General features: G+C 48.3%; 1 protein-coding gene across 1 annotated transcript in view; it reads right to left on the reverse strand.

Moving 5' to 3' along the window:
• The window catches only part of SPOCK1 (SPARC (osteonectin), cwcv and kazal like domains proteoglycan 1), a 501413-nt gene that overhangs the window by 125548 nt on the left and 349481 nt on the right, over window positions 1–26384 (reverse strand). Inside the window, exons 4-5 of the mRNA XM_059417623.1 lie at window positions 25203–25317; window positions 2140–2266 (exon numbers count right to left, since the gene is read on the reverse strand). Coding sequence (XP_059273606.1) covers window positions 2140–2266; window positions 25203–25317 — 242 coding nt within the window. The remainder of the gene's footprint in view (window positions 1–2139; window positions 2267–25202; window positions 25318–26384) is intronic.

A 26384-nucleotide genomic window follows, 5' to 3' on the forward strand; every position in this document is an offset into this window, starting at 1 on the left:
TCCCTCTCCCCCGGTCCCCCAATGACAGCCAGGCAGGCATTCTCTTCCTTCTTCACACACACCATCCTGCCTTAGAGTCTTGGCCCAGGCTATTCTCTGTCTAGATCATTCTACCCTTCACTCTTAATTAAAGGACACCTCCTGAGAAAGGCCTTCCTTCACCATCCCCTACAAAGCATCCTCTCTCTCTCTCTCTCTCTCTCTCTCTCTCTCTCTCATTCAGCCCCATTGTAACACTTGCCAAATTTCAAAGCGCAGATTTATCTGTTTGGTTACTTACTTATTTCTGTCTGCCCAACCAGACTGCAACCTGCAAGTGGGCAGGGACGGTGCCTGCCCTGTGCTCTGCTGCCATGTTCTGCACGGGGCCTAGAACAGCTAGGAGCATTCACAAGCTACTTGCTGAACCAGTGAAGGAAGGAGATTTCTGTAAGGAGCGATAACGGAGTAGGAAGGCAGCTGACTCTGGAAGGCTCTGTTAGTAATGACAACAGCTCTGGGCTTAGTTTCAGCAGGAAGAGGAAAGATACCCAAGCATTTTAAGGGGGGAGACACACAGACAGACCTGTATTACAGAATCCTCCCCACCTCTTCCATTACCTCCCATCTGCCCTTCCCCTGCCTTCCTTTGGAGGCAGGGGAAGGGCAGATGGGAGGTAATGAGATCTATCAGGAGGGGTCTCTAAAAACCAAAGTCCTCACTGCCTAGTGTGGTCCAACCACCGGCAGCATGAACACCACCTGGGAACTTGTGAGAAATGCAGAAACTCAGTCCCCACACAAGACCGGCTATATCACAAGGGGCATTTCAGCAGAATCTCCAGGTGACTGTTCACATCCCTAGAAGCTGGGCTTTAGGTGGAAGACAATGCTGGCTTCATCTGCCTTTGTGGATAGGGGACAGAACAAAGTCATGACCCCCTCCCCCAAACCCACAATTCCAGACGTATGCAGGGTACCAGCAGCAAGCCCTCCTACTACAAATATCTCAAACAGATTTCATCAGGGGAAGGGAAATGAAGGGAAGGGGCAAGGGTGGGTATACTGAGCCGACCTGGGCTCTTTCACCAGGATTTACTGACTGTGACCCTGGGCAGAGAAGCCCTAATTCCCAGAGCAGGTCTGAGTTGGAGATGCAGGGATTCCTGACTCTGGCTATGAAGATAAGTGAACCTTTTAAATTTCCACTCTAAGTTTCCGCAGTACATGGAACAGAGTTTGGCACATAAAAATGTGGGCTCAGGGGATATGTGTTGAAAGAAGAAACAAACACTCAAAGAGTGATTACAATATTGAGGTCCTAAAAGCAGATTACAGGGGCCTGAGTACAAGCTAGACATACCTTCTGGCTTCCTGTTTTGTTAAACATATCCCTTTTAGTTAGAAAAATGTGAAAATCTGAGAGGATACAATTCTGCTTTCAGTGAGCAAAAATATATCATCTGTGTAACAGAATCAGCAGGAAAGTATGGCACAGCATTGAAATAACCCAAAGAAGCCTCTGAGGACAGCAAGTAGTAAGCCGCCCTCTCCCGCAGCCCTGGGGGATCTCCATGGTATAAAAGTTAGGACGGTGAGGGGCTCATAGGAACAGATGCTGTCACCTGTGTGTGCAGAGGGGGTAAGGACCAAGATGGGACCCACCCCAACAACCACATGGTAGTATGGCCACAGGCGGCCAGGGTGCTGCTGATGGCCACTGTCTTCAACCCCAGAATCTATGTGCAAGTGAGCCTCACGGAGACAACAGGAGGAGAGAGAGAAGCACTGCAGCTTGAGCTGTGGTAAACAGGCGGCCACGTCTTACAGCAAACTCCAGAGACACCCATTGGCTCAGCTATAGGACTCAAACCTTTGGGACCGCTTCCTACCTCACCTTCTCCAGGAAGCCCGCCAGGATTGACTTCAGGATCACATGCCACCCTCAGAACCCTCCTTTCCCCACAGCCTTGGATCACTGCAGTTCCACGGGAGGCATTTGTCTCTTTGACTAGAGAACTTCCCCATGCAGCAGCCTCTCGAGGGCAAGGCCCAAAGCTCACCGAGAGTCACAGGCCCTCATGCTGGCGCAGAGACTAGGGAGAACACAGAGCCCCAGGATACTCTTGATGACAAGAAAAAAGAACTGGGATGACTGACCTTGGAAGTGTAGGTGTGGCCATCGGAGCCGCAGACCATGGCTGACTGTGCAGCGGGGCATGGCTTGCATTTCACCAGATTCGAGGGTCCGACCCAGTGTTTGTGAGCCATGCTCCCCTTCTTTTGCCTAAAAAGGAGAAGAGAGGAAGTGAGTTCACTGAAGCTCTGGTCCCCATGAGTCTCACCTGCAAGTTGGCTGGAGAAAAACCCTCCACCAACAACAGGGCTGGTCAAACAGCCAGGCGCATCCTGGAGGCCTTCGCAAGTGTTCCTGTTTGTGCCTAGGGGCTGACCGGGACAAGAGGGTCTGCTCCGAAAGCCCCAGATCTATCCACCAGATGCACCAGGACAACCACATGACCATGAGAAAAAACAGAAAACATGACTCGGTGACACGGAAAGACATTCACAGTGCACTCAAAGAAACACCGAGGGAGCGGCCGCCCTAGCGCCCCAGAGCCACCCCTCTCCGCCCCCGTCCAGGGTGCGGCATGTCCAGGCACCCAGGCACAGCACCCCGGAGCTCTCCCTCCTCTGGGGCTGACGGGCAGCCTTCCCGGCGGGCTGACATACACACAACCCAGACAGCGGTTTAGACAGAAGCGCATCTCCCCAAACAACCAAACGACTTTATCACAGCTGTAGCAAACGATCCCTGGATACATTTGGAAGCAATTTTGGTCCAGCTTCCAATTTGCCATTCTATAGAGGCTCTGATGTGATGTCACTTTCAACTGCTAAAATAATCAGAATTCTACTCTTCCATTCCAGCTCCAGTTTCCCCCAACCTAACCTGTGTCATAATGACAAATGGTGCTATTAGGGTGGCTTATGTCCACAGAAGGCACCCCACCCTGAATCATGGGCCACTGAAATAAAGGCCTGCAGTGACTACGCCCTTCTTCTTGTCACCCAGCTGCTTCCCCCACGAAGTGCAGGGAGTGACTCTCATGGCTGTGGCATGAGCTCCAGCGGGAGGAGGAGTGTCTCTAGACAGTCCATCCACCAGGTGACTGTGGTGCCCTGCCAGTGTTTCTCCCTTGGCAGTGCTGCCTGGTGGTTAACCTTTGGGCTCTGGAGTCACAAAGCATCAAGTACAAATCTCAGCTCTGCCACTTACTCACTGTGCGATCTTGGCAGGGTATGTCACCCTGGACTTATAAGTGAGCCTCAGTTTCCTCATCTGTAAAATGGGGGGAAGCAGAATCTACTTCAAGCCAGTGGCATGAGGAGTAAATCAGCTGATACATGAACTCAGTAAAATGCCTAGACACCAGAAGGCCACAAAAATATGAGTTGTCTAGGCATTATACTGAGTACATGCATGCATCAGCTCACTTTTTTTTAAGATTTTATTTTTTTAATTTATTTATTTGACAGAGAGAGATCACAAGTAGGCAGAGAGGCATGCAGAGAGAGAGAGAGGAGTAATCAGGCTCCCTGCAAAGCAGAAAGCCCGATGCAGGGCTCAATCCCAGGACCCTGGGACCATGACCTGAGCCGAAGGCAGAGGCTTTAACACACTGAGCCACCCAGGTGCCTCAGCATCAGCTCATTTAATGTAATTGGTGTTTGCCCCAATAACAGATGGGGGTATAGAGGATGAAACTACCACTGCCAGAAAAAGGTGACTTCAATTCAAGGCCCAAGACTTGGAATGGCATTTAAGTCTCTGGAAGAATTCATGGAGCCACAGAAGGAAAGCTTTTCTACTAGCTGGGGAACAAATCTCCAGCTCCATATGGATCTGGATTTGGAGTCTGAGGTAACCCCCCCTCTTCCAAATGAAAGAAAAGCGATCTAGGAAGAGTATCCCCCCCCAACCTGGTTTTTACCCTATCTCTAACCTTCCCTAGACACTCTGGAGGAGGCAGTCCAAGGAGGAAGGTCTGTTTGGGAAACTACCTTTGAGGTTGACCATGAATCCACACCATAACCTTTGGGGCCATGAGGGGGATCCCAGGCTGGCAAGGCCAGAGGGCTGGGCCTGTCTGGCCAAGGAACTGAAAAAGGAGGTCCCACAAGGACACCATGAGATCACCTCCCTAGTTCAGCTTGCTCAGTCTATGAATGGTGACAAGTGAAGCCCCAGTTGGGTAAGAGCCTTGGCCAAAGTCATGAAGACAACTGGTGGCCAGGCCTATGATTATGATGATACTGATGCAGCTGCACAGGGACCAAGGATGGATCTCTCTTCTGTGGCCCCTGTCAGCCCCACCTAGATTACTAACTTGAAACTTCCTAGGGGGCACCCATGTGTTTGTTGGGGGTGGCCCTCTCTCCAATGCCTCTCTGCTTCCGTAGGAGCTGCCCAACTTGTCCTGGTCTGTCTGGAATAAAAATGTCTGCATTCTTAAATCACCTGGACATGAGGTCTCCTAGGACCCTTTTCCAAACATACTTGATTGCTTCAAGGTCTGTTCCGGACTAAAGAAGACGGGAGCATGGGTGATGGGACTTCACACAGTGGCAGAGCAGGCTGTTGGCATGGGGTGAATCCGAGAGTCCAGGATTCCCTCAGCAGAACGCTGCACATTCATCATCATTCACGCGGCAGACTGTCTGACATTGATAATGAATCCACAAATACAGGGAGCACCTCTGGCATCTGGCAACCCCTCTCCTGAGTCAGTCCCCAGTACACATGGCCAGTGCTGAAGCAATTCTTTTTATGAGTTCCCAGAAAGAGGCTATCAAGCCCAAAGAGTGGGTAGCTTTGTGCAGACATAACCATGTACAAGGATGCCCCAGAGGAAAGGAGGAGCTGAACCAAAGGGAGAGGAGGGAGAAGTGAACACCAAGCCAATGGCTTTGAGGAAGAAATGGAATCACCTATTAACGACTGGTTAATGACACAGCCATCCCTACTCCTGGACCTGAACTTCACTATTAAACTGAGTTCAGGGGCACCTGGGTGGCTCAGTGGGTTAAAGCCTCTGCCTTCAGTTCAGGTCATGATCCCAGGGTCCTGGGATTGAGCCTACTTCCTCCTCTCCCTCTGCCTGCCTCTCTGCCTATTTGTGATCTCTGTCTGTCAAATAAATAAAATCTTTAAAAAAAAAAAAAAAAACTGAGGTCATCACAGGGACACAAAGAGATGAGGCTGGCTGGTGCTTGCTAGTGGGCCGGGTGCACCATGGAGATTCCCTAGACCACTGTGGGGTGAGTGGGTGGGTCTCTCTGGACTGACCACTGCAGCGGTCGCTCAGAAGTTCATCATAAAACCACAGACAGTCAGAATAAGAAAATGCCTTAAAACAAATCTAGTCCAACAACTCTATTTTTATAAATGAGGAATGAGGCACAGACGGGAAGTGACTTGGCCAGTGTCACACAGAAATACAGCAAAGCTACCTCATATGCATTTGTCAGAATGAAGTTATCCTGGAAATGGTGACACGGCTTGGGGACCATTTTAATTCCTATTTTGGCATTTGTATTTTCATCATCAGGGCTCAATTTTATAAGTAAGTCTCCTCTGAAACACTGCCTTTGGCTCCACACCTACAAAAGAACAAGGTGAGCATACCCAACATTGGGTGGTTGTGGAGCCACCATGTCTGACCTCTCTCTTAGAGGGTGCCTGGGGAAGTAGAGGTAAGAAGGCTAACCCAATCTAAACATTCGTGTTTCCAGTGAAACAAGCCAACCTGTCGTATCAGAGAAAACTCAGATGCCCCTTACCTTAATAGGACTCTACTGGGCACAGCCCCCAAAACTACAGTCTTCATCTGGGTACAAATTATATAAAGTTATGGACAAGTTTGTGTGACCTCAAGGAGGCAGAACTTCCCTGGCTACTATGTGTATATTTCAATCCCTACAATCCAGTCCAAACCCTTAAACTTAACCAACCCAGTCAAGGAAGGGCCTAAGTGTTTGGACTATAAGGTATTTCACTTCTTAAGTCAAAGAATGAAATCCTATGAAGGTGTCTTGATGGAAATGCTATACCCAACATCACAGGCATTCATCACCCGGCATGACACGAGCAATTTAATTGGGAAGCAGGTCCTGCCAGCCTTTCAGCTAGCCACGAAGCCCTAATTCCACCCTGACCTGCCCAGTGTTAGGGGCAACCAAACCTGCCACCCTACTGACAAACCCCGCAAAGAAAACCCTAGCCCACAAGGACCCCAGCAAGGAGAGCACACAGACAACTGGCAGGTCACAGGCATTTCTTTATCTCTTATGCTTAACTGCTTATTCTTAATCTTTTTTTTTTTTTTTAAGATTACCAAAATTCCCAGCATTAATGTTTCCAAAGCAGAGTGATGGTTCTTAAGTATAGATCTGATGACATGACTCCCATAATTAAAACCTCTCTCCGTCTTTTACCCCGCCTTCCTGGGGCACAGGCCGAATTCCTAGTTTTGGTATTACATTGACTGAGCCTACCTTTACAGGGTGTCTGCTTCCCATCCCCACCCCACACACACATACACCACACACACATGCACATGGACCACCACCACCAAGTGTTTTTGCTCCAGCCACCACCTGCGGCTCCCCAGAGCCCACCAGCTATCTCTGTGCACCCGTACCACCATGTGATTTTCCTTCTATCTGACACATCTTCTTTCCTACCCACACTTCCCCCCTCCATCTCTCTCTGCCTCCCAAGGCAAAATTCTACAAGCTCCAGTTCAATATGCCCCTCCCCCAGGAAGTTTCCTGAGGCCCCCCCACAGGTAGTCTGGCCACAGGCCTATGCCCCACCCCCAGGGTCCTGCCATCACTTCCAGTCAGGCTGCCAACTGGTTTCCCAGTGAGAACCTTGCTTTGACCTGACCAAAAGATAAGTGACTATGATTACTCTGATAAGATGTGGGGGCAGAATCAGGCTAAAAGCCTTAGAACCCATCCTGGACGCCTCCCCTTTCTGCCCTCACCACTTTCTCCCACCCCTCAGTCCTACTGACCCAACTCCAGCCGGCCCTATGAACCTCCTCCAGGTTTCTCATATGAGCCATGCCAACACCAAGCCTACATGACTTCACACTTTCTGCCTGCCTGGAAGATGTCCGACCCTCATTCCAGCTTCAAGTCAACTGCCTTTCATGATGTCTCTCCTGAACCTGTGAGCCTGACCTTAAGGAGAAGTGATGGTGACATCATTTGTTCCAGTAATGTTCCATTATTACCCCTGGTTCCAACGCAGCTGTGACATCCACTCAGTGTAAAGCAGTCCTTTTTGAGTCTATCGTCCTCAGTTCACTGTGCACAGCTCAAGGCTAGTCCCTGGGTCTTACCATTTTCATGCTCCTAGGGCTTGGAAACATGGTCAACCCTTAACACGTGAGTTTGTTCACTGAAAAAGGTGAATTTATTAATCTGAACCTCTAGAACTTCCTCCTTTTATTTCTGGAAATTATCAGCACTAACAAGAAGACAAACCTATCGTGTGGTTTTAAGCACCAAGAATTCAACAGACTCAGAAATCCCAAGTCAAACTTGATTTAAAAAAAAAAAAAAAAGATTAGCAAAGCATAAGGAATAACATGGAAGACATTGGGTGAAGGAGAGGAGGAGTGAGTTGGGGGAAATCAGAGGAGATGAACCATGAGAGAATGTGGACTCTGAGAAACAAACTGAGGATTTTGGAGGGGAGGAAGTGGGGGGTTGGGAGGGCTTGGTGGTGGGTATTAAGGAGGGCATGGATTGCATGGAGCACTGGGTGTGGTGCATAAACAATGAATCTTGGAACACTGAAAAAATAAAATAAAATTTTAAAAAAAGATGTAGACAGCATTCTCTCTTAAAAAAATTTTTTTTTTCTTCTAAAGACAACTGAGAAGTGGGTGGAGGCAACTCTTGCTCTGCTCCTCAGGGCTGAAGGTTCCTCCTAGTCCAGAGGTCAGACTGCCTCCCAAGCTGGATAAGGACCTTGGATGGGGTGGTTCCAAATTCCCAGCAGATATCAATTTTAAGGATTTAGGAATAAGAAATCAGAATTCTCAGGAATCCTCAAGAATTGCTAAAATAGTAAGGTTTTCTACATTCTTCACAGCACTCACATGCTTTTTTTAAATACAGGAAATATTAAGTTTAGTATTAATTACAAAGAAATATACCCTGAAGTGAAAATTCAAACAATGGAAATTATCAGCAAACACAATTGGGTCGTACTCAAATGACAGGACCTTTGGATCTTCTGGCAAGGGAACAGCACAGCACAGAATAGCACGTCGACAGTCTCAATTTCAAGATTTACTTTGTTCTGAAACGATTCTTTGGAACACCACTCAGAGGATTTCTCCTCAGCATAGTATGTAAAGAAACATATCCTAGGTGTATTATTTACAAGAGCAACTCACACTCTTCCAAGAGGACAGCAGTGACAACCAAGACTGACCAGACTGTGACCACTCTTTCTAACACATTCCAGTCCTAGTTCCCAGACACGTCAACCTTACCCTTCAAGTTCACACACCAGGAATGACTCGCTCCTGCTACCCATGGGGGCCTGCCACTCCTCACTCGGTTATCCCAACCCTCACTCCTCAGGGCAAGTCCTCTCTCCTGCCAGTTCCCCACGGTTGACACCAACGAGGTCATTGATGACATCAGTTGTGGTCCAGCATTTCACTTGGCCATGGCCAAAGGAGGACCAGAACCAAGGCCTAAGGCAAAACTGGTGCAGGACAGACACTTACGGAAGAATATTTTTTGGTGAGAGATGGGCAGGTATACATTTCCTGACATCCACCCACATGATGAAATTCAACAATGTTTAAAAACTTTTTAAGTGTCCAAAAACAATTTAAGGCTATACTGGAGGCGGGGGCTGCTTAGGGCCTATGTAGCCTTGTTAACTTTTTTTCTTTTTGTTATTGAAGAAAGGCCCTTCACTGTCTAAAGCCCTGGTATTCTACCAGGTATGCATAACTTAAGACAAAACTGCTCTACTCTGTGTGAACTGTGGGTCAAAGAGTAAAGCAAGTCCAGAAAGTAAGTGACAGTAGCCAGAGAGTAAGTGACAGTAGCCAGCAAGCCTCAGTGGTTTTATGGGACAGCCACCTGCCTGTCTAAGGGCCCTGAACACATCTCCTTGACTCCTCCTACCCCACGACCCTCTGACAGCGGTTACTGTCATTACCCATTTTACAGAAGGGAGAGACTGAGACTTATGGAAAAGCCGGTCACCATCCCAGGACCTTTTCTTCCATCCTGTGTCTGTTTCTCTCATCAGCTTTCTAAAGGAGACCTGTGAGCTCAGAGCCAGGAAGGACCCACCCAAGAAGGGCCCCTTTCCAGCAATCCCGGTGTTTGGCTGCTGGCAGCCAGCATCACAAGCCTTGTACTCCCTTGTTAACATCAAGCTGCCCATCCAAAAACAACACTGAATTTGTTGGCAAAATCCGAACTAATTGCTTCTAAAACAAGGATGGAAGATACTCAGAGAGCTAACGTGGTGGCTATTTTGAACCAGGGACAAAATAATGAATGTTAATTGAAATGAAAAACATGTTAACCACTGAAATAATCTGTCATGTAAAATGGTGCTATAATTCCTCCGTTGTTAGGGTTATTCAAGTCATTATACAAAGTCATAAAATTACACAGGGAGAGCATAATGGCCTGTGTCATTTACAAAAGCTGCTTTGATGACAGAGACAAGCTCTCATGTCAGACACTCTCCATCGTGGTATCTGTGGGCTCAACAGTCTCCATCCTCTTCCAAAGGAAGAAGATTACAGATGGAAGATCCTGTCCCAAGAGCGCCCCGTCTTCCTAATGAACAGATGTCCATTAGAGGAAAAGAGGAAGAGGTCTCAGTATGCCCGGAGTCACCAGGGTGTGCCTGGGGGTGTCCTGAGTGCTACTGGGCACTCACGTGGTACAAAGACGTGCTGTGTACAGATGTTTGAAATTTAAAAGGGCAAACGCACAGTAACAGGAGCCAGGCATTTAGGGAGGACTTACTCTTATCCTGATGCTATTATTATTACTACCACCAAGAGGAACTAACATGTTTTAAGCTCTCTGGTTCCAGGCATTGTCTTAAGCCCTTTATACAGTAATGTGTCTCATTTACTCCTCCCAACATCCCCGAGAGGGAGAAGAGGCATGGTGGAACATGGGAAGCTGTGTTGGGGAGTGAGGTGGGGAGACTTCGGGACCAGAATAGACCTGTGAAGCTGGGAAAGACCACGCTCCCAGTATGGGTCCCATTTGCCCCCTGATTCACTGATTCAAGCTGGCCTGTGCACCCCAGGAAAGCTAGCCCCTCTCTGTGGCTTCCCCCCATCGGAGTTGACCCAAGTAAGGTCGGTGAAGCTCGGGACATATTCCAAGTCACAGCGCAAACACCTCAGGAGATACGCAACCCACGGAAATAAGGAGAGAGCCATCAGTTCACAGGCATGATTCCAGAGCATCATTGACAGGGCTTGTGAAGCGCTTTCAATCCCCCGGGAAAAGCGTGATTTTTACAGTTTTAGAGTAGAATCAGGGCCACCAGAAAATTATGTGCCTGGTACACAAGCAATTCCAAAAGCAAGAACATCTTTCTAAGATGTGGGTGAAGGTTACTCCGAGGCTCCATGACCTGCCTGTCCCCTGAGCTGTGTTCTGGTCGAGGCGGGTGGGGATGACTCTACTCCTAGATGAGCAGGGTCAAAAGCCAGGTGAGAGATTCCAAAAACACTCTGTGACCATGTAAATCAACTCAAGGTCATAAAGAAGGCAAGGGAGGTCTGAGGGTCTGAGAAAGGGAACCTCTGCCTGGTGACTCTACATGGCTATTGCCTAACTCTCTGACAACCCTGTGCTGCTGGTCTCAACTCTTAAAAAAAAAAAACAAACAAAAAAAGGAATGATTTTCACAATTTTTTAAAGAACTACAGGTTGCCAAGTCCATACCTGACTGCCAGTCCCCCATGCCTCCAGTCAGGTTTTAAGAAGCTGGGGTGGTTTAAGGGTGCCTGGGGCGCTCAGGCAGTTAAACATCTACCTTCGGCTCAGCTCATGATCCTAGGGTCCTGGGATCGAGTCCCACATTCGGCTCCGAGCAGGGAGCCTACATCCCCCTCTGCCTGCCGGAGTCCCCTGCTTGTGCTCTTCTGTCTCTCTCTGCTGGGGAAAAAAGGGACTTAGTTCACCTAGATAAACGTGACCAGGACTCAAAGGTTTCAGGGGAGCCTCAGGGGTCAGATCACTGTATCCAAACAAAATTTTCAAGTTATATTGAGCATTCATTCAAGAAAAGCTATCAAAACTGAAGGTATAAATCTTCTAAACACGGCTACGATTCTAAACACAATCTGTACTTTTTCAATAAACAGTAAGTACCTGCTACGTGCTTAAATTGGGCAAAGAATTCAAAGATGATGCTAGCATCATAACTGACAGACTTCTCTAATACATATCACATGTCACCCCTCTTACTAAAGGGTAAGGGTCACATTTAATCACTCTGAACATCAACACAGATGAGAGGTAGGTGTTACCTTAACTCTTGAGACATTGAAGATTCTCACAGACTGCTACCTTATCCAAGAACATCCCTACCCAGAAGCAATGTGCTGTCCACTTCAGAACCGCCCCCTACCACACCCAGCCGTTCCTGCTTTCCAAGCATCAGAAGCCATGTGTGTGGCCGAAAGCACACAAAAAGCAGGAAGACAAAGAACCTGCCAGATGACACAGATCTCTTACCTATCTCACATTTCTAGACATTACTTGATATCAACATTTCCTTATACTTGAAAGCGAATATTGGTTCAGGATCCTCATCAAACCTACTTTGAGCCAAGACCCCGCTCTCTCTAGGTGTTTCAGGAGCAGATCAGGAAGATTAGCAGGCTGATGTGATTATGTAAATTCCACTGAGGGGTTGGAGACTCCAGGATGCAGTCCTCTCCCATTAAGAGAGTGACAGAGCTGGGCCAGAGGCGCCAAGGAGCTCCGAGAGGCAGAGGCAGAGGCAGAGTTCAGGTCCATGCAGGAACCTGGCCACGGGGACTTACACATGTCCACCGTCCGCATGCGTGGATGACACATGTACCCACACAGGGCCCAACTAAGATTCTGCTTATTGAAGGAAAACGCCAAGATAGCAGTGTCATGGCAAGCTATTAGGGAAATACAAGTGAGCAGCTGAGCTTTCTTTACTCCCGCAGGACAGTGGAGAGCGGAGTACTCAGTTTTAAAAATCTTTTTCTTCCTAAAAGGGGGCAGCAAAGAAATTGTGACTATTACCCACTGACCTTAAGCATTCCTGTCTGGCTTTACTGCTCTTCTTTGTGTGCTGGCCCAGTAAAGACAGGTCCCTTTCCAGCTCTGAGATCTTAATGGAAATCGTTAGCAATGGAAACACTAATTGGGGAAAAAAAATCAAATGATAAGCAAGCAAGCCCAAGGCCGAGAATTTCATATGGCTTCCCACCTTGAGCATTCATGATCTTGACTGTTTGCAGGAGGGGCCCTAACAATGAAAGGCTCTGCTAACAGGGCTTCCAGCTTATTGTCTGTAAGCTCAGGTGTGCAGACCAGGGTGCGGGCAAGCACATGCAAGACCACCATCGGTTCTACTCTCATCTTAGAGAACACAAGCTGGCATTCCTGGGAGGACAACTCGTGACTGTGGGCGTGTGTATGAGAGAAAGGATGCCCACTCTTGTTTCCTAGTCACCAGCAACAAAACATCATGTCTTGAGGTAGCCGGTATGATCGACCTTGGGAAGAACAAGGGAGCGAAATGAAGCAGAAGTGGGGAGAGAGTATGACGTCAGGGACACTGCGGTTTGGAGGACAGGGCTGGAGACAGGAAGCTGACAGGCACCCGGCACTGGAGAAGCTGAGCATCATTATCCACACGCCGTCCACAGCCGCCCATGCCCCAAAAGCGCTGCGGGAGGCAGAAAGAGCCCCATCAGCACCATCACTTTGCCCCTGATCCGGAAGCTTGCTTCACAGTGTCACGGGAAAGAAGTTAGAACCTTGCCAAAGCTCTGTGGCCTTCACTGGTAGGGAATGTTCTGGATACGTGGCATGGGTCTTCTCGAACACTTATCTTCTGCTGCCACGATCCCCCCCACCGTCCTTGTGCAAGCAGCCACTCACATGCCACCTCCCCCTGAGGCTACCTCAGACACTGCGTCCCCTTCTTCTGAGCACGTCTGTCCCCTGTTCCAAGTCCCTTGGATGTGCCCTGCAGCTCTTCACAACCAGTCACTCTGAGCTATCCTCAGTCAGGTTCCCAGCCCTTTCTACAGACAGATGGGATGCTCCAGAATGCACTCGCACAGGGAACAATAAATCCATGGGTCCCAGTGCTATTCCATAGCAGAACCTGGACCAACACACAGACGTTACCAATGGGAAAACCATTCAAGTCACTGTAAGGAAGACACTTCAGACAGTGAGGGTATCTGCCTGAGAAGGCTGGGAAAGGAGGCGCCCAATACCACAAGAGTTCAGGCAGAGGTACCCTAGAGGAAGGGGATTTTCCAGAAAGCATACGATGACCGGCGTAAACATTCTTCTATGACTGGACAGTGAGGAGGTTGTCTCCGTTTCTAGGATATTGTAGTCAAGTGCACTGAACACTTTTGTACACAAATCTTAATGTGCCTCTCTCTCAAGTTCTATGAAATAGATTTTCCAAAGTGGAATCATGGGGTCAATGAAGACAAAACACCCACCAGAAATGTACCAATTCATACTCCTCTCAACAGGACCCTGCCAGGACCATCACTCCATTACCCCAACCCTCTCCTCTGCACATATCTACCAGCTATCAATCTGATGCCAAGCGTTTGGACATGCCACCAAAGGTCTACAGTCATCAACAGAGTAATGAACAGCAACCATCCAACTTGGGCCTATAATACCAGATGAAAAAATGGCACAGGGAGAACTGGTGAAGTTGGAGAGTGAGTAGATTAGCAGGAAATCCAATGTCACCCCATTGTGCTGCAGTCGGTTGGCAGGGGCACTGTGAGTTCACACTGGAGGCCTAAGGCTCTCCCGGCAGTAGGGAGCTCATCGCCCAGCCTCTGTGCACCAGGCCTCTCTCCAGGTCAGAGAAGGACCCAAAAAAACAATGCCTGCTGCCTTGCTGGGCTTCCTCCTGGCTGCGCAGGCATCATGGGCGACAAGCAGCCCGGAAGGGCCAGTCCCATGGGTCAAAAGAGAGAGGAGTCAGACTTCACAGAGAAGAGATTCTGGAGCGTGCAAGACTCCTGGATGAAGGAGGAGGATGAACTGAGGCCGGTTGCTCTCAGGGGAGCTGCGGGAGAGAAGTGCCAACCTAGGTAGGCCCTGCTCAAGGCTGCCAGACAGGTTGCCCAGCACGTGGCTCCTCCTTTCTGCAGGCAGATTCAAAGGCCCTTCTGCAGCACCTCTGAAGTACAGACCTCCAGCTCTGAGAGAATCGAAGGGTCTGTAAGACAGATGACCCTTTATCCCCTCCAAGGCCAAGCCTGTGGCCCACGGGGCATGGGCCCTTCAGCTGAGAGCGAAGGCCGGCAAAGAGGCAGGGAGCCACGGGAGCAGGCCACCAGGTGAGGACGGAGTCTGGAGTACATTTGCCCCTTCCCCATAATAACAAGACCACTTTCACACACGCTGCCTCTGGCTTCCCTGTGGGAATTCACAGGCACCATCTGAGCATTTTCCTGGACAGTCAAGAGGATGGTAGGCTCTATAAGGGGAAACGGGATACACCCTGCCCTCCTATGAACAGCCCTGACGTGACCTGGAGCACCACTTTGTGACTCACTCGCTGACCTCTCAGAACTTCTAATTAAAGACACCAGCCTGACTATGCATCTCCAGCCTCTTTCTAGACTTAAAGGACACATTCATTCGTTCAATACGTCCCGAACACGTACCAAGACCTGAGCCTATGCGCCAGAGGGAGTGTGGGTGGTGCAGGTAGGAGAACGAGCTAATGAGGAGCAAGGGCGCTCTGCCAGTAAGGAACTCACCAATCATGACAACTGATACCATTTGGAATGTTACAAATAATAGGGCCTTTGCATGTGTGACCTCGCGTAGGCCCGAGCGACTCTGCAAAGTCTGCAAGGTTTATTCCTCCACTTAGATGTTCACTGAGGAACTAGAGACTCGGATGGGAGACTCACCAGCACTATGCCTACTGCTATCTTATCACAATGCCCCAGGATAGGGTGCAAGTCAGCACTTAATAAGGAAATGGAGATTTTGTGTAGGCAAGTGTCTTGAGGGCAGAGTGGCCCTTGGATAGTAGATGGACTTCGGGGCGAACTTGCCCTGCCCCCCTGCCCTCCCATCTCTGCTAAGCAAGTCTCAACGTGCCTGAGACACACTGTGCTCATGTGCTCTTATAGCACTAGAAATACTAGGGAGCGCTGCCCCTTCACTACCTCCCACCCTTGTCTCAATCTAACTGCAGCTAGAAATGGTTGCCTGCATCTTGGAACCTTAACTCTATTCCATGTTTTGTTTTGTTGTTGTTGTTGTTGTTTTAAATTTTCTAGCTTTCACTATATACAATCTTTGTCTCCCATCGCCTCACCTAGGCCACAAGCTCCAGTGAGATGTGCAGGAGCGTCACGTGAACACACACCCAACACTTGTCCCTACTCTTTGCCCAGCTGGCACCTTTCACCTCCCCAGCATGCCTGCGTTCAACCAACTAAAGGGATTCTGTTAGGACACCCCGCCCCTACCCTACCTAGTGCTTATGACAATTTATTAGATACTTAGTTTCCTTTTTATCTCCTTTCTCCTGTAGACTTTGCTCTCCATAAGGCGAGATCATGCCCCTTCATCGCAGAATTCCAAACACGCAGCAGGGTCTGGCAAATAGAAGGCACCATAAATATTTGCTAAATCAAGAAATTATCACAGACTCCAACTTAGTGGGTTCTGAATTAAGGACCTTTCACCCACCATCACCGGTGTACGTGAGCTGTTTCCCGAGGCTCGTCCTGCCAAAATGATGACAGGAGAGATTCGAGTCCTCAAGCCCTTTATCAGCATCACTGTATTCATGGATGGCCTTCCCTGGCATCTGCAGACGAAGGCTCAAATTCCAGGCTGGACCTGAGCCCTGCTATCTTGCCCCTCTACCTGGGAATTACTGATTGCCAGTGGAGGTTGGAGGCGGGGCTTCCTCTTTCCCACTAGGTGATGGAAAGCAACACTCCCAGTTCAGTGGAAAGCAGGACACACCAGCATGTCCAGCTGTGGTGAGATCACGGACAGGCAGGCGGGCTGGAAGGAGGACCTTTCCCAGCTCTGTTACAGACCTGCATCCGTTTCAGTGTGAGCCCATTAAAAACATCATTTAAGAATGCCTTGGAAAGGTGGCAAAGTCCCCCAACTAATTAACTTTCATCTCTCCTGTCCCTCTGTGCATGGAGGGCCTCGCCCTCTGCCTACCCTCTCCATGAGGAACATTAAAGATAGGACATTAGCCTGAGAACATTGTATTTAAAACAAAAGTACTTCTAAAGATAGCCTCAGATACCCATCTAAATCATCCTGAGTCCATTTCCTGGCCCCATAACCTGCATGGTCAGTGCCCCCAGATGGACCCTACTGGGGTGTCTGATACCCATCAAGAATGTCTTTCATGGTTCATGGGTTGAATTAATTTGATATAAAAATGTCTAAACTGAAAACCTACAAGTTGGAATCATGAGTTTTGGCAAAAAAGCAAGCAGGCCACAGCAGATTTATTAATAACAGAGGCAAAGGAAATTAAAGCAGAAAATTAAAGCAGAAGTTAGTCTAAGTGGGAAAATTCAGTCTGACCCCTTTTGTAAAAGAAGATGATGTGTTCTGTGAGGGGCCACAGAGGCTTTGTTCCCCAACCCTCTCCCCACCCTGGGATACCTGGATACTCCTCTTTCTAGATACCATAAAGGGCCCCCAGAATGCGTGGGCAATGGAACATCTTCAGTGAGTCGTGGGGTTGAGGGGGCTGGAGCTTGTCTGTTTCCTAGTATTTAGGGATGAACGTGCCAATGTAATGCTTCACACCTGTGTGCTTCCCAACACGCCCTGAGCCCCTGTGGAAATCACATCTAGTGATTACCTCTTCAAAACCCGCACACCCACCTCAACCTCCGCTTTCTAAATCCACTTAAATCTGATGCATGAAACATGCCTCTCTGTCCATTTCTTAACAGGCAAGAACAGCAATCAACACAGCAACCGCAGCCCGTTATCCTGGGGAGAACCTCAGAGCAGCCTAGCGCACGTGGGATCTCTGAGAGACACAGAGGGAGGAGTCGAGAGGGTGGCGTGAACGTCCATGCCCGGACCAGCTCTATACACGCTCGGTTTCCTAGCTTTCCAGCAACTTTGTATCTGGGCACATGCACATTTTGGGAATTCAACGATAAAACCTTTCCAATCTCCTATAGAGAGAATACGCTCAAAAGAGAGAGAGAAAGAAAGAGAGAGAGAGACAACAATCCAATGCATTGGGGTCAATGGGAAACACAAACTAGCCTCTTTGGAAGATCTTGAGCAGTACAACTTGGGAGGGAGAAATGAGCATGTGGCCGTGGGTGGCAGGGGCCAGAAAGGGCTCAGGTAGAGCAGAGGCTCCTGTCCTTAAAAGTCACACTCAGAAACAACTGTCCAGCCGGCAAGATGCCATCAGACGCTGCTGGGAGCACTCACTCAGTAATCGCCCACATTTGCCCTCCGTCTTTGAGTATAACCTGTGGGGCACGGGCAATAAAGTTAAAAAAAAAAAAAAAGAAAAAAGTTGGGTGGGGGGAACAAGGCAGGGGCAAATTTGGGTTTGGGAAAATGTACTGACAGTCATGATTTTAATGTGTTCCTAAAACTCACCGAGTGAATCCACCTCACCAAGTAATGTCTGCCTCTCACTCCGTCCCCTTTGTTCCAAGGGACTAAAAATTCTACGCAATTACTCATATCTCCATTATGAATTGCTTTTTACTCTCTGCTGCTCTTGTCAAGCTCGTGTAATCAATACTCTCAATTTCAGAGAGAAAAACAAAGGAACAGAGAAGGTAACTGGCTTGCTTGAATTATGAAATCTTGCTCACTGAAGTCTCCAGGAGCAGCTAGGTCCTTCCAGGCAGAGGCATACAATACTTCCATGGGCGGGGGGGGGGGGGGGGAAAGGCTTCAGTTGAAAGTAAATAAGTATCTCTTATGTTTAAGTGATGTGGTTTCAATGACGACCTTTGGATAAACCAGTGAAGGGAAAAATGAACCCAGAATGACCATTGTGGGCATAGAAAAGGCAGAAATGGGTGTCTGCCATGCCCCCACTGATGGCTCTACTGGTGACACAAGTTAGGTCAGAAGGGCACCAGCTCAAGCATAGGACCCCTAGGGCCAGGAGTAGGTCAGCAGGTTGGCTGGGTGACAGGTGGGCTTCAGTTCTGATGGAAAAGGCAAACTAGAGACCGAGAGCTCATACCTGTGACTCCTGCAGCAGAGGGGTCCCTGTGGTGTTCCTTCATTCTGGTTCAAATCCATCCCTTGCAGGCCCTTGGCCAGGAAAGGAGTTACTAACAGGACGTCAATAATCCTATCCATACAATGCGGGTCATAATGCAGACCTATCCGACTGCTGTGAGAATTCAGCAAGATCTGTTCTGCCAAGTGTGCCTATCATGGTAGGTGGTTGAGAAATGGCATCTCTTGAATCAACCACTCTCCCTTTGTTTGCCTCAGTGACCACAAATCAAGAAATCCCAGTGATGGTTTTCCTGTTTAATAAGGTGGCTGATTTAGAAGTGGGCTCAAACCCAAAACTCAGCTCCATAATTTCCACCAACGGCCTATAAACAGTGCCAAGCTCTCATCAGCACTCTACCTGGGCCCAGAGCAGGGAAAGGGAAGATCCCATGAGGTTAAAACAGAACACAAGGCAATGCTTGGGCCTTCGGGAGAAGAAATGTGAGCGTTATCAAGATGGAAACATAAACAAGGAATGCAAGCACGATCACACTTCGGTCACGGGCAAGGCCTGGAGTTGGAGAAAGTACGAGGTCGCCATGCAGACACCGAGGAATCACCCACTTTGCACGTGGCCGTGTGTCTTCCAAACCGAGCCAGATATGTGTATGTATAATCAACCCGTTCAAAGCCCCTGTAGCAGGAGGCAGTGCTTTGTTGTAAAACAAAACTGAGATGAAATAACCATCATCCTTTCAAATATCCTCTGAGAGTTTGGTATTTGAGGCACATTCTGTCATGTACTTCTCTCTGACCTCAAACACTTTGATTCTTTTTTTCCAAGTTCACATAAAAGACAGAAAGCTCTCAGATTGGTCTACAGCACCACGAGCCTGGACTCAATCTGAATTCTTCGCCGGTGCAGAGAATTCGTTGTTATTCCAGATAATTAGGAAGCGGAGATAAAGGGCCATTACGTTAGAGAGGCCTAGCCCCACTGGGAAGACTGGCCGCCGGCTCCTTATTTAAAAACAGATTAGTTCCCACTGCTCCCAGAAGGCTTCCAAGGGTACGCTCAGATGTTCTAAGTCCCATCCTGACACCCTTTCCTCCCGCTCACATTGCACTTGCAGAATTTGAGAATGTTGCTTGTCTGCAAGGCTTAAAACAAATGCTTCAATTTTCCATTCTCCAAATGAAAATCAATGGCAACAGAGAGGTAAAATCAATGTTCATTGCTCTGTAGGGAGAATCCCACCCTTAGCTCCCGCCCACCCAGAGCAATAAATCAGAACCAGCCATTTTGATGGGCAGAGAATCCTTATGAGCAGAGCCCTCTGTGGGTTGTATGGCTTTCTGTCCACCCCTGTTTCCTGAGAGGGCATTTTCTTTAAGAAAGCCTAAAACAGCATTTCCAAAATCTAAGTCAGAGAGAATGATACATTGTTGCCTTAAAAACTCTTCTTCCCCCAAAGAGGTCTTTTGCCGGTGGCATTTTTGGCATTGAAACCCAGAGTGTCACTATTTCCCGACAGATCCATTCTGCATTATCTAGCTTTAAAGACTGCTCAGACACCCCACTGACCTGTTCTCCCAGACAACCAATGCTCTGCGTTCTGCTACCACAGATTAGCCTGTGTTCTCTAGGATTTCAGGTAAATAGAACTCAGAGCATATATACTCTTTTCCGGACGATGTCCTTTCACTCAGCAGAGTTATTAGCGAACTTATCCATGCTACTGAATGCATCAATAGCCTATCTCTTTTTAATGCTGAGTAGTAATCCACTGTATGGATGTACCACAATTTGTTTAACCCTTCACCTGCTGATGGACATTTGAGGTTGCTTCTAGCTATTGGCTATCACGAGTAAAACTGCTATGAATATTCATGAGTGAGTGTTTGTAGGGACAGATATTTTCATTGCATAATCCAGATACAGACCTTTTTTCAGACCTGTGTTTCATAAATATCTTCCCTTAGTATGGCTTATCCTTTTCTTACCATGTGTTCTGAAGATCAGTTTTGATGAAATCCAATTTGTTTTTATTTTTTATTATTATTATCTCTTCCTTTTATAGTTCATGATGTTTCTGTGCCCTAATTAAGAAATCTCTGTCAAACCCAAGGTTACTACTCCTGCTTTCTATCAGAAGTTTTATATTCTTAACTCATATTTAGATCTATGATCCATTTCAAGTTAATCTTCTGTATACTATATTATGACAGTCTTTAAAATTTGTATCTACAAAGAGTTATAGTATCACAAAGATACTTATTTATAAAAATTAACTGAAGAGAACCCAATACAAATCTTTATTTATAAGATAGGCATCACTTGATGATCAAGTTTTACCAGAAACAAACTAATGGATAAAACCCATTGACTAGAAAAAAGAATGGGAGGAATGTTTAATTACTGTTTTTCGCTTGTGCAAGCACTGCCTATTTCCCATTACTTTTTACTTTTCTGTATCTTTAGTGTTTGCTGTAATAAGCATCAAAGATTGCTATACCAAAAATCAATTAAGATGTTTTTAAAAAGTCATCTCAGAGAAGGCTTTCCAGCTCTGCGCAGCCTTCACAGGGCTCTGAAATGCATAAATGGCCCCTTTGTAGAACCTAAAAGGTGAACACGCTACCAAGAATTCACCTTCTCCCTAGACTGCTCAGTGTGGCTCAACTGCAGGAAGAGACGAAACAAAGATTTTTCCAATGAGAATTCTCCAAAGAGAACATGGGAGGAGCTGAAGCCTCTGGATGAGACCAGATGCAAACCTGAATCCAAACACCACTCTAAAGAGGCGAACTCCAGCCGAGGGAGGCCGGCTGGGTCACTTGGCCGCCCACCAAAATGGTGGCCTGTCCTCCGAGACACTTGGTGCTCACAGACGTGAATTTCAAACAGCTTCTCCATTCACTCCCTCTCCACGGGCAAGGAAAGCTAATGAAATTTTCTCGCTGACGTGCTCACTGTCCTCTGCCTCAATACACTTGACAAGACTGCTAAAGTCTGGAGCCTCACTCGTAATCAGCCCACCGCCGGCCCAGCCGCCTCTCCATGTGTGTGTGCTGCTGCCGATCTGGCACTCGGAGTTTGCCTCTTGAGCTGCTGCAGAGGCCAAACTGGCTGATGGGATTGTCTACAGATGTTTCACGGAGGGAAAGATTACTTCCCTGATGGACGAATAAATAGAGTTGTCAACACTGTCTCCCTGGTCAGAGGGGACCCCTGAAGCAGAATGTGGCAGGACAGATGTTTCATCTGGGAAGGTGTCCAAGACCCGAGGAAAAGGTGTGTGCTAGGCTGATATGGCAGGCCGAGCAAGTCAGCCTCCGAAAGGGAACGGGGGAGGATGGGTCCACAGCCAGAGCCAACACCACTGCCAACCTTCCCCGGCTCAGACCACCTCCCAAATCCTGCTAAAGGAGTAGACATGCTGTCTCAATCACAGCCTCCTCTTGGGGCTGTTTTTCCAATGAACAAAAGGTCCCTATCATGAGAAATGCAGTCATCTTCTTAGTCCTTACCTGCTGTGAATCACAAAGAAGGCAGCAGAAATGACACTGTAATCCTCAGGCTGAACCTCACAGCTTCCTCCAAAAGGAAGGAGAAGCAGGTACAGTCAGGCTGGGAAGGAGGGAGGGCACCTGGAGGGGGCTACCTTCTTCTCAGGAGCATGCTACTGTGGGCTTTCCTGGCTGACCTTCCCGAATGAACGAGACACTAGCAATAATGATGATCATAATTGTTTAAGCAACTGGAAGACGAGCCGTCACAATGTGAGTCTACACTGTGCTCCTGACGCACGTGCATCCCACTGAACTCTCACACAAGGACATGCGTGTACAAAATACCCTGTGCAGGGACTAGCAACACTTATTACCTGGAAACTCTCTCTTGAAGAGTCCTTAGAGGATGTATCCCAAGGAAAAGGAAAGAGGGATGGGTGAGTGCTTTCATTAAACCCACTTTGCAGATGAAAAGGCACAAATTCAGAAAGGTACAGTGACTTGCCAAGGTCACAGAGCAAGAAAGCAGCCAGCTTGGGAACAGAGCCCAGATTGGGTTCATTCCCAAAGCCTTGCTCTTTGTCACTGTAACTCTGTGGCCATCAGGAGAGGTGGGAGATGAGGGTTACACTTGGAACCCAAGCAAACAAGTGGTGGTGTTTCCCACGCGGGCACAAACCACTCACCCCTAGACATGCCCGGTTTCTGCCTCCCCCTTGCACAGACTGGAGCGTAATGCTGACAATTACGTGGCACTCCCAGAGGGGCTACATTCCAGGAGGAAACAGGCAAGAGACTATTCCTGCTGTACGTCCATACACACACATACACAACCCTACGGCTTAAATCTGGAGCACTATCCCAAAAAGGGCATTTGGGTATTTGTGGCAAAAGAGTCTTCATCTTACCACTGGCAGAGAAGGAAGAAATCACGCGCAGCTGGAGAATCTAGTCTAGTTTTCTCAGAGTTTGTATGCTTTAAGAACATTTTCTAGTAATAACAACAATCAACTTTTTGTACATCCCACTCCACCGTGAACTTGATTTTCCTCAAGGGTAGCATAGCGCGTAGCTTCAGTGGGTAATGCGAGCCTGGAACATGGTAGGTACTCGATACCTTTTGGTTAAATGACAGAAAATGAACAAACAGACCAGGACAGGAAAAACGGAGAGGCCAAGGTATTGCAGTCATGGGAAACATCGGCTTTGGGGTTGGACGGTCCTGGGTTTGAATCACGGCTGCCACTTTCTGGGTACCTAAGCCAATTGCTACTGCCTCTCCCTGTCTCAATTCTCTGTCTTCAGAGTGGAGACAACAGCAAATACCAACTTGACAAAATGACTAGAAGAACTCAAAGCGTGTGGGTCTGAGCACCATGCCTGGCACAGGATAGGAGTCTGGGGATGAGATCTGCCTTTACTTCCAGGGAGAATGCTCCAGTCTGCAGGAAAGAGCAGAACCCATTATACCTCGCATCTCAGTTTTACAGAGACAAAGGATGACTGTTTTTATGTGATCATGGAGGCGGAGTCAGGAGCTGCAGGGAAGAGCTCTGCAGAGACAGAAAGGGTGACGGCTTAGCTCCCGGCAGTCTCTGAGCTGGACCATGATGGAGCTTCCCGGGCAGTTCAGAGAAAGCCACTTAGAGAACTGAAGGAAGGAAATTAGAACATGTCCCAAGAGGAGCAGCCAAAGGGACCAGCATTGCTTAGACTTCAAGAAGTGCAGGAAGGGACAGGACAGCCTACATGGTCCCAGGGGCAAAGTGGAATTAACGAGCAAAAGCCACAGGAGGTGCATTTCAGTGGGAATCAAATCCCAGGAAGGCTGTGTTCTCCACCTGAGGTCATGGCAGAGCACACAGTCATATCCAAAACCGGTGGGAAGACTCCGAGGCCCACGGCTATACTTCTCCACCGTACAGCAGTACAGGAAGAAGGGAGATGAGGCACTGAAATCACCTTTCTCCCACCTCCACCCACCCAACCCCACTGGTAAAGGAAGCCTTGCATGCGTGTGTGTGTGTGTGTGTGTGTGTGCGCACACATGCATGTGCTGGTTCTTGCTTCAAATATTTCTGTAGGACTGAATGCACAAGTAGGCCACACTCAAAGGTTCTCTCTGTCATCTACAAAAGCCTAAGCCCACTAGATGGACAAAGCTGGGAGAAGGCAAGAGGCAAAGGCTTAAGGATTCTAAAGGAGAGTGAGGAGACTTACCTCCCCCAGGCTGGGGAAGAAGGGAGACCGGGTGCGATAGACTGAGAAAACAGTAAGATTTGTTCTCAGGAGGAATGGTGGTGCAGTGGGCCTGAGGAGGAAAGACCCCAAACCCCAGCCTGACAAAGATGCCCACAACCTATGTGGGCGTGAAAGCCAACATCCTGCAGACCTCAAGAAACCTCAAAGGTAAGCAGGTCAGTGATAACCAAAAGATAAAAGGCTCAGACCTGTTCCCTTGGCTATAAGCTTCTGGATCTCTGGAGTCATTCTGGAAGGAGGAATGGTTCTCACAATGACCAAGAAGGGATTTTCTGTTCATCTGCTCAGATGTGGGCTCAGAGACATATAAAGTTGATTTAAAGCAAATACAGATATTGAAATTCTTTGCAAATCAGTGTTTGAGAATTGAGATTCATACCCAGCAGGATGGCAGGCGCCATACACCATATGGATGACAAGGGGCGTGGCTGGGTGGCTCAGTGGGTTAAGCCTCTGCCTTCAGCTTGGGTCGTGATCTCAAGGTCCTGGGATGGAGCCCTCTGCTCAGCGGGGAGCCGGCTTCCTTCTTTCTCTCTCTGCCTGCCTCTCTGCCTACTTGTGATCTATCTCTCTCTGTCAAATAAATAAATAAAATCTTAAAAAAAAAATCAAAGGATAACAAGGGACACCCATGTGGCTTAGTTGGCTAAGTGTCTGCCTTCGGCTCAGGTCATGATCCTGGGGTCCTGGGATCAAGCCCGGCCTCGGGCTCCCTGCTCCCTTGGAAATCTGCTTCTCCCTCTCCCTCTGCCCCCAACTTGTGCTCTCTCTCTCTCTCTCATAAATAAACAAAATCTTTTTAAAAACAGAAACATGTTCTCTCCTCCCCCCCACCACTGTCTCCCAGTCAGACACTAGGTACCCCCAGATCTGTCAGCTGGAGTGGGCCTCCCAGCCCCCTGCCTTACCTGGGGAATAGGTGCTTGCGGCTGACACACAGGGCCGTCTGGTAGTCCTGGGTCACACATACTTTGTGAGGGCTGCATTTCACCTTCAGGCAGGGGTCTTTGGATGGGTCCAGGGCTAAGGCAAAAAGAACAAGAAGAGGCGGGGGTTAGGACCTCCAGGGAAGTTTGATTTCTCTTTCTACTCAAATAAACAAGTGGGAAATAAACAGACCATGTGTCTGCACTCCATGCCATTTTCTTCGGCTGATGGGGATCAGAATGAACCCCCAAACCAGGGGGAATTCTGTATCTGTGCACGTGCGCTTCTTCAACATCAGGATAGTGATTCCTTTGTGCTTTGGGGAGTTTCAGCATCTCCATCTCAGGCAGGAATTACTTTAAAGATCCTAGAAGCTTACATGCTCCAAGGACCAAGAGCTACTTTTCCCTCTCTCGTTATTTGTCTGCAATTGCTTTTTATGACTTCACCCACGCCTACCTTTACTTATTCCCTGCAACTACAAAAGTCCTTGAGGACAGAGTTTTTGGCCCCGGTTCCATCAACATGGACTGTGTGCATCCATGAGCTTATTTTAAATTTGGGGAGAACTTGAGGATGTGCAAGACCGTTCTGTGCCACACAGAGTTCCGGTATAATAAGGAGGGGGACAAGCTGACACATAAATATTTATCGTGCAAGGCGGGAGGAGATAAGGGCCCTGCCGGGCATATAAAATGATAACAGAGCTTGAGAGAAAAATAGAGATCAATTTCTGGGACACGGATTAATGAAGCATTAATATGTGAACTGGATATTGACGGGGGAGCAGAGTGGGGCAGCAGTCGAGGCATGAAGACCAGCACACGCCGGCACAGGGAGGCACATCTGGGCCACCGGCAAGGCACTCCCCCCTCCCCCGAAGAGCAAGTGTGGCCTGCACGTGGGGATGACAAGGGGAAGGGAGGGGATGTCGATTCAACCCAGGCAGTGGAGAGAGGGAGGGAGGGTCTCCCACAGCAGCAGTTCCTCGACCACAATGTTTCCCAGAACCGGCTGAGCAGCCGGCCCTGGGCTCATCCGTGCTCGGCAAGCTGAGGAACCCACGTTCCTCAGATGCTCAGAGCAGAGAAGAGGCCGTAGGGAATTCTCCGTAAAACAAAAGCAATCGTATCATCTCCCAGCTCCAGGCTGAAAGCCTATTT

This window comes from Mustela nigripes, chromosome 12, assembly GCF_022355385.1.
Source record: "Mustela nigripes isolate SB6536 chromosome 12, MUSNIG.SB6536, whole genome shotgun sequence".
NCBI classification, from domain to species: domain Eukaryota; kingdom Metazoa; phylum Chordata; class Mammalia; order Carnivora; family Mustelidae; genus Mustela; species Mustela nigripes.